Source organism: Heptranchias perlo, chromosome 5, assembly GCF_035084215.1.
Source record: "Heptranchias perlo isolate sHepPer1 chromosome 5, sHepPer1.hap1, whole genome shotgun sequence".
Taxonomy (NCBI): domain Eukaryota; kingdom Metazoa; phylum Chordata; class Chondrichthyes; order Hexanchiformes; family Hexanchidae; genus Heptranchias; species Heptranchias perlo.
In genome coordinates this window covers 13,757,450-13,769,560 of record NC_090329.1, presented here as the reverse complement: position 1 = coordinate 13,769,560, position 12,111 = coordinate 13,757,450, and the positions used below count along the sequence as shown (strand labels likewise).

Here is a 12,111-nt window from a genome sequence, read left to right as displayed (position 1 = left end):
GTTAGTAACCAGAGGCCACAGATTTAAAGTAATTGGCAAAAGAATCAGAGGAAAGATGAGTGTTTTTTAATACAGCCAGTTGTTATAATCTGGAATGCACTGCCTGAAAGAGTGGTGGAAGTAGATTCAGTAATAACTTTCAAAAGGGAATTGGATAAATACTTGAAGGGCAAAAATTTACAGGACTATGTAGAAAGAGCAGGGGAATGGGATAGCTCTTTCAATGAGCCGGCACAGGCACGGTGGGCTGAATGGCCTCCATTTGTGCTATAACATACGATGATGCGATGAATTTGTCCCCTTCAAGGGAGTGAAATTGAATAAAGAATTTGTCTCCTATAAGGCAGAAAATATTCATTTTGGAAATTTGAGAGAAATGGGACAAATATCCTATTCCAAACACTATCCATTTTTTTTTAAAATGAACTAATTTTTAGTGCAATTTTGGGAAAAATGGGTAATGTTAAATATTTACCACCAGTAAAATTGTTTCTCAGAGTTAAGTGGATAATTGCTTGGACTTGAGGGCTATTAAAATATTAGTATTGGCCCTTGCATCAGTGTGATTGGAAGAAAAATCTTACTTTCACAGAGATAGTTCCCACCTTTATCTCTTTTTTTAAAAAAAAATCTTCTTTCTTGTATTAAATTTGAGTGCCTGCAAGTTTATGGAAAATTTGTCATCCTAGAATTTACTTTCCATTCTGCAGTTGTTTACATACATTAGGCAGTATATGAGAGAGGCTTATTACAGTTCATAGTTTGGTCTTGCTATATGCATCAGTAATATGTTCTAGACATGAAGCAATTTTTTCACCCCAGTAATGCTTTCAGTTAATGTAGCAACACATCAATTGTGCTATGCTAAATAAAAGATTGGCCAAGTAATAGTCAGTGCCTACTCCCTGATAAAGGTGTATTGTATGCTCAGCCAAAAAAAAGATAATCTACAGCCTTGCTGGTTTAAATACTCTCCTTGGGTGTAGCCCAGCTCATGTTATGTTGATGGAGGTGTAATTTTGCCATAATTCAAGTTCTTCATTTTTTGATAAATAGCAAATGCAGATACTTATGGTATATATACCAAAGGGACCTTGAACTTTTAATAACCAAACAAAAATTATTTACTTAATTTATTGTTTATAATTTTTGTTATCTTTTATCTTGAACATTTCACTATTTACTATTTTTAACAGTAAAGGAAATAAAAACTGCCAAACATTTAATTTAAATGTTTTTGAATGTGCAGCTAAATAAAAAGCCACACTAGTGTCACAATGCCCTGTGCCAGTGTAGGTTACGGGATTAAGCATGCAAGTTCCCAAAGTTGGGACTTGATGGTTTGGAGTAGTAGCAGGCTGAACTTGGGTACTATGGGCTCTCAATTGGGCCACTTAGTGCCTTTGTGTAGGCGCTACGCAGACTCCTAAGGACCTAAAATGGCATCCAGAATCTGTGCGCACACTTCTAGTGACATGTGCCGCATGCCATATTGCTAAAGGCATTCGTGCATGTGCAGATAACGAATGCCAACAGCATGTAAAGTAGGGAAATTATGTGGTAGATCAGGGTGCAACGCTGATTTAAAGGGACGGATGCGATTTTGGAACTCCACACTCCAGCCAACGCACTGTTTTAGCCTCGCACAGCTGAACAGATCTTAAACCACATGCAGGACCCCTCCATCAGCGCTATTTAAAGGGATCATGCAGGATTTACAGGTTAGTTGCTGGATTATTGCTTCTGGCTGCTGATGCATTTGTACCTGTTTTTGGAGGTCTCCTATGCTTGAATACTACAACATGGGGACATAGCCTAAAAATTAGAGCCAGAACTTGCAGGAATTAAGTTACGAAATGCTTCCACACACACGGGATGGAAGAAGTTTGGAACACTGTTCTGCAAACGACATTTGATGCTAGCTCAGTTAATTTTAAATCTGAGATTGATCGATTTTTGTTAACCAAAGGTATTAAGGGATATGGGGCTATAGCTCAAGGGGCAAAATGGCCTAATCCTCTTCCTATTTTCCTATGTTCCTATAATAAAGTTTCAATACTCCACAGGGAGTGGGCTAGCTAGCTGACAGGCAACATCAAGAGCACTGGCGGAGTGGCAGGAGTGGGACAAGAATGCTGTCATCCTGAGAGAGGATAGCAGGTTCATGTTCTATGGAGCCACTGCCACTTACTGCCTCCTGTAATGCGCCACCTTCTCTTGCAAGAAAGCAGGCCGTGTGTCGGTGAGTGTCCTGCAAGATGTTTGGGTGATGTCGCTATTATGGTTCAATAGCTGCCAGTGGGTAGAATCACAGAAGTTTACAACATGGAAACAGGCCCTTCGGCCCAACATGTCCATGTCGCCCAGTTTATACCACTAAGCTAGTCCCAATTGCCTGCACTTGGCCCATATACCTATCTTAACCATGTAACTGTCCAAATGCTTTTTAAAAGACAAAATTGTACCCGCCTCGACTACTGCCTCTGGCAGCTCGTTCCAGACACTCACCACCCTTTGAGTGAAAAAATTGCCCCTCTGGACCCTTTTGTATCTCTCCCCTCTCACCTTAAATCTATGCCCCCTCGTTATAGACTCCCCTACCTTTGGGAAAAGATTTTGACTATCGACCTTATCTATGCCCCTCATTATTTTATAGACTTGTATAAGATCACCCCTTAACCTCCTACTCTCCAGGGAAAAAAAGTCCCAGTCTATCCAACCTCTCCCTATAAGTCAAACCATCAAGTCCCGGTAGCATGCTAGTAAATCTTTTCTGCACTCTTTCTAGTTTAATTATATCCTTTCTATAATAGGGTGACCAGAACTGTACACAGTATTCCAAGTGTGGCCTTACTAATGTCTTGTACAACTTCAACAAGACATCCCAACTCCTGTATTCAATGTTCTGACCAATGAAACCAAGCATGCTGAATGCCTTCTTCACCACCCTATCCACCTGTGACTCCACTTTCAAGGAGCTATGAACCTGTACTCCTAGATCTCTTTGTTCTATAACTCTCCCCAACGCCCTACCATTGACGGAGTAGGTCCTGGCCCGATTCGATCTACCAAAATGCATCACCTCACATTTATCTAAATTAAACTCCATCTGCCATTCATCGGCCCACTGACCCAATTTATCAAGATCCCATTGCAATCCTAGATAACCTTCTTCACTGTCCACAATGCCACCAATCTTGGTGTCATCTGCAAACTTACTAACCATGCCTCCTAAATTCTCATCCAAATCATTAATATAAATAACAAATAACAGCGGACCCAGCACCGATCCCTGAGACACACCGCTGGTCACAGGCCTCCAGTTTAAAAAACAACCCTCCACAACCACCCTCTGTCTTCTGTCGTCAATCCAATTTTGGATCCAATTGGCTCCCTCACCTTGGATCCCGTGAGATTTAACCTTATGTAACAACCTACCATGCGGTACCTTGTCAAAGGCTTTGCTAAAGTCCATGTAGACCACGTCTACTGCACAGCCCTCATCTATCTTCTTGGTTACCCCTTCAAAAAACTCAATCAAATTTGTGAGACATGATTTTCCTCTCACAAAACCATGCTGACTGTTCCTAATCAGTTCCTGCCTCTCCAAATGCCCGTAGATCCTGTCCCTCAGAATACCCTCTAACAACTTACCCACTACAGATGTCAGGCTCACCAGTCTGTAGTTCCCAGGCTTTTCCCTGCCGCCCTTCTTAAACAAAGGCACAACATTTGCGACCCTCCAATCTTCAGGCACCTCACCTGTAGTTGGTGATGATTCAAATATCTCTGCTAGGGGACCAGCAATTTCCTCCCTAACCTCCCATAACGTCCTGGGATGCATTTCATCAGGTCCTGGAGATTTATCTACCTTGATGCGCGTTAAGACTTCCAGCACCTCCCTCTCTGTAATATGTACACTCCTCAAGACATCACTGTTTATTTCCCCAAGTTCCCTAACATCCATGCCTTTCTCAACCATAAATACCGATGTGAAATATTCATTCGGGATCTCGCCCATCTCTTGTGGTTCCGCACATAGATGACCTTGTTGATCCTTAAGAGGCCCTACTCTCTCCCTGGTTACTCATTTGCCCTTTATGTATTTGTAGAAGCTCTTTGGATTCTCCTTTGCCTTATCTGCCAAAGCAATCTCATGTCCCCTTTTTGCCCTCCTGATTTCTCTCTTAACTCTACTCCGGCAATCTCTATACTCTTCAAGGGATCCACTTGATCCCAGCTGCCTATGCATGTCATATGCCTCCTTCTTCTTTTTGACTAGGGCATCAATCTCCCGAGTCATCCAAGGTTCCCTACTTCTACCAGCCTTGCCCTTCACTTTATAAGGAATGTGCTTACCCTGAACCCTGGTTAACACACTTTTGAAAGCCTCCCACTTACCAGACGTCCCTTTGCCTGCCGACAGACTCTCCCAATCAACTTCTGAAAGTTCCTGTCTAATACCATCAAAATTGGCCTTTCCCCAATTTAGAATTTTAACTTTTGGGCCAGACCTATCATTCTCCATAGCTATCTTAAAACTAATGGAATTATGATCACTGGTCCCAAAGTGATCCCTCACTAACATTCTCTCACCTGCCCTTCCTTATTTCCCAAGAGGAGGTCAAGTTTTGCCCCCTCTCTAGTCGGGCCATCCACATACTGAATGAGAAATTCCTCCTGAATACACTCAACAAATTTCTCTCCATCCAAGCCCCTAATGCTATGGCTGTCCCAGTCAATGTTGGGAAAGTTAAAGTCCCCTACTATTACCACCCTATTTTTCTTGCAGCTGTCTGTAATCTCCTTACATATTTGCTCCTCAATTTCCCATTGACTATTTGGGGGTCTGTCGTACAATCCTATCAAAGTGATCTCTCCCTTCTTATTTTTCAGTTCTACCCATAAAGACTCAGTGGGCGAACCCTTGGATATATCCCCTCTCACTGCTGCCGTGATGTTCTCTCTAATCAAGAACGCAACTCCCCCTCCTCTCTTACCTCCTGCTCTATCTTTCCTATAGCATCTGTACCCTGGAACATTGAGCTGCCAGTCCTGCCCCTCCCTTAGCCATTTTTTAGTAATAGCTATAACATCCCAGTCCCATGTACCCATCCATGCCCTGAGTTCATCTGCCTTGCCCATCAGACTTCTTGCATTGAAATAAATGCAGTTTAATCTAGACTTCCCTTGGTCTTTGCCCTGCTTTCTCAGACCATCTGTCCGGTCATGTTTTGTACACACTGCCTTTTGTTTCTGTCACCACTTTACTTCCCACTGACTTCCTGCATCGGTTCCCATCCCCCTGCCACATTAGTTTAAACCCTCCCCAACAGCACTAGCAAACACTCCCCCTGGGACATTGGTTCTAGTCCTGCCCAGATGCAGACTGTCCAATTTGTACTGGTCCCACCTCCCCCAGAACCAGTTCCAATGGCCCAGGAATTTGAAACCCTCCCTCTTGCACCATCTCTCAAGCCACGTGTGCTTGCAACAGTGGTAATGTATGAGGGTGAGATGAAGCATCTGATTGGAAGGGTTGGATACTGATTGAAAGAGTTTGTTGATATGGGGGTGTAGTGCATGGAGCAGTGGATGTGGCTAGTGGTGCAGTTGGTAGGAGATGCCACTTGACAGTTGACCTCACTCACCTTGACCACTCATATCAAAGCATTGAACTTCTTCCTGCGCTGCATCCATGTTCATGGTGCTATATGCTTGGCTTTGACTTTGTCCCCTACTGCCTCAGGAGCACACATCTGGAGGGCCTCTTGCCCCCCTGCGAATATAGGATGCCTCTCCTTCTGTCCACCTCTTGTACCAAGGCCTCTAGTGCATCATCAGAGAACCTTAGTGCACGCACTCTTACAGGCCTGGTACAAACTCAGATCAGCAGATTGGTGGTGTGGGATTTAGTAGTACGCAACCTCCTATTCAATGTTTTAACATAACTCAACAGTTTGGAAACATAGGGACGGGACCTGCATCTGTGTTTTATGTGCGCGATGTCTGATCTCCGTGCGGATCCGTATCTAATATTTTGCAAATATCAGAGTCCTGCAAATGTTGAGCAGCCCAGTTGTTGCTCATTAAAAATTCCAGAGGTTCCATCATCTCCATGCTGTACTATATTGCAGCATAGATTCACTTCCCAATTGACTTCCTGCAGCCACACTGCACCTCCCCTTTAAGAGGTGCAGGTTGCCTTTAAGTGGTGCTAGCCACTCGCGCTATCTGGGCCTCCTGCTGGTGAGCAGCCATTCAACAGCACAGGTAGTACTGGATGGTTGCAGCAATCAGGTAAATCACCAGGCAGCACGAATGGTACGTACTGCCTGCATCTCAGCGACCGGGCACGGGTTAATCGTGCACTGTGACCCCTATGCCAGGTTTCTGGGGTTACCCAATATAACCCCCTATGGCTCAAAAAAGGAAGTGTAATTCTTGGGTGTCATTGTATGCTTTTTAGCAGCCATTATAAAACTGCTGTCTGCATCGGTGCAAAAGAAAGAACTTGTATTTATAAAGTGCCTTTCATGGAGTCAGGACAGCCAATTAAATACTTTAAGTATAGTCAGTGTTATAATGTAGGAAATGGAGCAACAATTTGCACACAGCAATGTGATAATGACCAGAAAATCTGCTTTAGTGATATTGGCTGAGGGATAAATATTAGCCGGGACAACTCCCCTGCTCTTCACAATGTGTCATAGGATCTCTTACGGGTAGATCATCATCCTGTCCTCAATTAGGGAATGGCGTGTGGCATTTAGTTTGGTAGGGAAGCAAGGTAGTAAACAAAAATTCATTCAGTGAAACTGATTCAGATCTCTGCTTAAGACCAACTGATACATCAAACTGCAGTTACCAAAGTCAACACAATACAGAAGTATGGCTCAAGCACCATCCTACTTGTCCAGGCATTTCAAAGGCTGAACGTTATGTAACCATTTGGACTTTGGTTTGAAAACTGGCCGTGTCAATTTTCAGCTGAATAGGCCAAAATTGGTAAATTAAAATTTCTGAATTTGAGACGGGGGAAGAAAACAAAAGAGCAAGAGAGAAAATGGGAATATAGGGATGTCAGTGTGAGCAGAATTGAAGTGTTTACATTTTATTTTATTTAAAATTGTTATTAGTAACTTATAGCATTAATATTGCAAGAATAAAACTATTCCTGACTTTTGAATAGGTATAACTGCAATAGTATTTTTAGCATCACAGTACAGGAGCTGAAAACAAAACCAGTCAACCCAGGGAGGCAAAGATTTCCCTGGATCTGTTGGGAAGCTACGGGTTAAAAGTTTACACAAGATGTTGTCAAAGATTGAAGTCTGCTGAAGGGTTTTCTGCTGAAATTTGTAGATGTAGATTAATATTGACCTTTATGCCCATGAAAATAAATATTAATGAGTTAAACTCCAGTCAACAGAGCGTTTGGATTTCTAAGCTAACATTTTTTTCACTCCCCAGTAATGTGTAATCTTATGAATAAATTAATCCAAATGATTCTGTACAGAAGACAAAATGCAACACCCTGGTTTAAAATAGTTAAGACATTAGAGCAGCTTTTGCAGAGTGGGGTTTTATTTAAATATTTCAGAATTGTGTGGTAATGCAACTGCTGATCTTTCATACAAGCAGCTCAAAACTGCATATTTCATTGTTGTGTAGTAACGTACTCTGTAGTAGCATACTCATTTTTTGACAGTTTGGTGCAGTGATTTTTAGTCTATTGGTCCTAGTAACTTGAGACTTCGGTTAAGTTGCTCCAGGAAGAGGGGTTATCCATTTCTTTAGTACAATTGTTGAAATAACAATGCAATAATGAGCCTTTTACCAATAGACCATGAGGACCAAAATTATACTTCTTTTCTAAGAAACATTTTTTTCCTTCTCTAAGTTAATCTTTCCCTGCTTTAAGGTTTCCCATGACACCAAGCACCAGTGCCAGACTGGCTGACTCATTCAAATCCTTTGCCAATTTTGCTGTTGAACTGGTAACTTGGTCCACCTGTCACCTCCAGACATTACAGCCAAGATTCAGAATTCATTGAGAATCTGGTGTCCATGGAGTAATGCACTGTACTATTTGCCTACCTTCCCATTTATCTCTTCTGTGAGTCTACAAACAAAAAATGGTGTTGAATATTACGACCCACAATGAGAACCAGTTATATTGGGCAGTTTTGAATAGAACAATATGCACTGAAGAAAATGGAAAATCTTCCATGTTAGGTTTGGCTGTTAGAACAATCTTCTAGCTTCCTCCATGAATTTGTTCTTAAATAATGCAGAATGCATAGGAACACAATATGGATGCCTTACTACAGAAGAAAAATGCCCAGTTAATGCAGTTTAACCTATGCTGGTAAATCTGCAGATTTCCTAAAGCCACATTGAGCTTAATATTGAGGTTTTTTTTTTTAATTTGTACTTTAAGGAAAAAGCCCTTCAGTTTAAAACAAAAATGTTCATGTTTCACTTTCATGTTTTTAAGGGAACAGTGCAGATCTACGTTTGGTAAAAACCTACATTGAACTCGGATTGCCAGGAACCCAAATAGAGTTCCTCATGTCAGAGAGGAATCAGGTAAACCCATCATTTTTTTTTTAAAAACACACTAATTGATCTCCCATGGCTGATAATGGACTTTTTTAAAAAAAAATTGTAATTCACTAGGCCAAGACATCTGTTATTTGTGACTTGGCTTGCTCATAAGTGAGTCAGTTTGAATTTTTTTAAATGTCTAGTCTACTTCAACTTACTTAGTTCAACTTTCAGTTACAACTTCCAAATAATTAAGAATTATTTAAACTTACTTTGTTTTGGGTGGAATAAGAGTCTTGGATCTGATTGGTCATGGGTTTGCTCTCTTGGTTGGCCAATTTAGAGCTCAGATTTAGTGATTCTATGGTTCTTATGGACTAATAGATATCTCAAAAGGGATGACTTTTTTCTGTAATTCACCTGTAATAAGTGAGTGGGAATTTAATTAAATTAGAAGTTAGATTTTTATTAAAATTTATTACATATGCCAGAATCCTGTTTTTAGTATGTGTTTCTGTATAGTTTTTAAATACTTGCTTGTAGATCCCTGTGGTGAAGCCTACGGTAAGTCAGAACAAAACAAATTTCCCGAAGGATGCATTCCTGATGCTATAAGCTATAAATATGGGGATTTGGAGCTTATGAAACTCTATATCTAGTGGTATAAGTATGCACTTGTTGGCATGACTGTGTGTCACGGACTGGTGATGTCCAAAATCAGGAGGGCTTGACATACTTAAATTTAATATAGTATAGATTTCACAACATAATTATGAATGACTAATGCCATTTGGCCCAACTTACTTATCCATCCAGAATGATTAAGTTTTTCCCCCATTGCAGCATTCAACTGGTTCTAATGTAATTGTAGGGTTTTCTGGGAGTCTGTTCCATGAGTTGATTGCTCTTTGTGTGAAGATAAACTTCCTGATAATCCTACTAGTTTAAAACTGTGACCCCTTATTCTTATCTTGCAAATTACGTTAAAGTAATTTTCAAGATTTACCTTTTCCATAATGTTTATAATCATGTATACCTCTAAGATCACCTCTCAAGCATTGCCTTTCAAGGCTGACGAGCCCAATTTTCTCCATTCATTCCTCATAGCTGAAACTTCTATGACTGGAGATCATCCCTCTTGCACTACTTCCAGGGCTTGAATGTCTCCTTTGTCTCTTGGTGGCCAGAAATGGACACAGTACTCAAGGTCTCGTCTCATTGGAGCACTGAATGGTTTTATCACAACTTCTTCTCACTTTTGTAATCAACTCTTTCAATAGGCTTTGATTGTTGCTTTGCATTGATTAAGCATCTTGAGTCTATTAAAACTCCTAGGCTGTATCCTTAGCTATTTCAAATCCATTCATGGAGTTTGTGTATTGCCCATTTTGCCTGCCTACATGTGAAAATTTACATTTTTTTGTATTAAATTTCTTCTGTCATCATTCTACCCACATACGTATTTTGTCCAACTGATTATGCAACTTCTGAGCTGTCTTCTGATTCCACTGCTCCTCCTAGCTTGCCATCATCTGAAAATTTGATCAGTTTGCATTGGGTTTCTGAGTCCAAGTCATTGATCTAAATTAGAAACAGGAGTGCTCCCCACACCAATCCCTCGGGCATTTAGTACATCCCCCATCCAGACATGATTACTCTAAGTACCTGTTCATTTTCCTACCCTTCACCAATTTCTTTTACATATCTAAGATTTACCCTGGATTCCCACAGCTTTGAGCCTTTCGAGTGTAACATTGTCAGATGCCTTTTGGAAGTAAAGATAAAACACATCGTAGTCCTTCACGCAATCCACTTCCTCAGTCAAGGAGGTTGGTCAGCAGAATCTTCTGTTTCTCATTACATTTTGGGTACTGTTAATTAAGTTGTTGTACAAATAATCAAGTTATACCTGATTTTTTTTTTGAGGGAGGGGGAATCCCATCTCCAGTCTCATTTGACGCTTTCTAACTCTGGTCCTGTCTTGTCCTGAGCTAAATCAGTAAAATTTACTTGCATATATAGCATTTATGCCTCAGCAATTTATAAACTTGGATCTTAAATTAAATAAAGTTCAGCTCTCCAAATCTTTCCTCATATTTTAGAGCCCAAGTGTTACAATGATTGTCATTGCTCTTTTCTGAACTCTTTCTATTGTATAAATGCCCTTTTGAAAGTAGGGGGGGGGGGGCAAAATACACACAGTATTCCAAATGCAAACTCAATAAAGATCTATGTAAGGCTACAACAGGAGGTCATATGCTTTTTGTTTTTGATTAGCATTGTTCCTAATCAGGTTTTAAGAGCATACTTTGTCCCTGAAACAGGCTGTGCCACAAAATCTCTTAACTATTGGAGAACAGTTTTCAATCATTGTGAGGAGCAACACCCAAAATATCTTGCATTCTGTCATTATGCAGACAGTGTAGCTAATTGTTGCAGAATTGTATTCTGTTTCAGCTGCCTCTGCCACATCCCTCCCTTCCCCTAATCCACCATGCCAAACTTCCCCCAAGGTTCCCCCCTGCTCTAGCCCTGAACTTGCTTCTTTCTCCAATTTCTCTCCTATCGCCCCTTATGCCCTCTGAGCTCATCTTGTCCACGAGACCCACCTCCTGGTGTCTTGACCCTATTCCCACTAAACTGCTGACCACCCAACTTCCCTTCCTGCTAATATTGTTAAGTTACTTTTTAGGTACTGTCCCCCTCCCTTTCACACCTGTGTCATTAGTCCCATCAAAATATCCACCCCATCACGAATCTCCCTGTCCTCTCCAGCCCTTGACCATGCAGTTGTCTCCCAAATCCAAGCCCATTTTTCACACAACTCCATGTTTGAACCTCTCCAATCAGGTTTCTGCCCCTGCCACAGCACTGAAACGACCCTAACCAAAGACCTAAATGATATCCTATGTGACTGTGACCATGGTGCATTACCTCTCCACATCCTTCTCGACCTGTCTGCAGCCTTTGACGCTGTTGAACACAACATCCTCTTCCAAAGCTTCTTTTCTGTTGTCCAGCTGGTCTTTTCTGGGTCCATTCTTATGTATCCAGAGAATCTCTTGTAATGGCTTCTCTTCCCGCTCATACAATGTTACCTTTGGATTCCCCCAAGGGTCTATCCTTGGCCCGCTCCTATTTCTCATTCACACGCTTCCCCTTGGTGACATAGAATCATAGAAATTTACAGCACAGAAGGAATCCATTCGGCCCATCGCTTCTGTGCCAGCCAAAAAAGAGCTATCCAGCCTAATCTCACTTCCCAGCTCTTGGTCCGTAGCTGTGTAGGTTACGGCACTTCAAATGGATATCAAAGTACTTTAAGTGCGATGAGGGTTTCTGCCTCTAATACCCTTTCAGGTAGTGAGTTCCAAACCCCCACCACCCTCTGGGTGAAAAAAATTCTCCTCAACTCCCCTCCAATCCTTCTACCAATTACTTTAAATCTATGTCCCCTGGTTATTGACATCCCTGCTAAGGGAAATAGAGTGGATAGGAAGGACCTATCCAGGCCACTCATAATTTTAACCTCAATTAAATCACCCTTCAGCCTCCTCTGTT

The 12,111-nt window shown here is 41.3% G+C and overlaps 1 protein-coding gene across 6 annotated transcripts in view; it reads left to right on the top strand.

The window, feature by feature from the left end:
* Window positions 1-12,111, top strand: part of fam135a (family with sequence similarity 135 member A) — a 268,472-nt gene that overhangs the window by 193,909 nt on the left and 62,452 nt on the right. For 4 of the 6 annotated variants that reach the window (XM_067984032.1, XM_067984030.1, XM_067984031.1 and 1 more), the window contains one exon: window positions 8,501-8,592. In XM_067984032.1, the coding sequence (XP_067840133.1) occupies window positions 8,501-8,592 (92 nt within the window). Of the gene's footprint in view, window positions 1-8,500; window positions 8,593-9,657; window positions 9,877-12,111 lie in introns of those variants that run through there. The other 2 variants (XM_067984034.1, XR_010962864.1) reach the window with 2 other exon arrangements.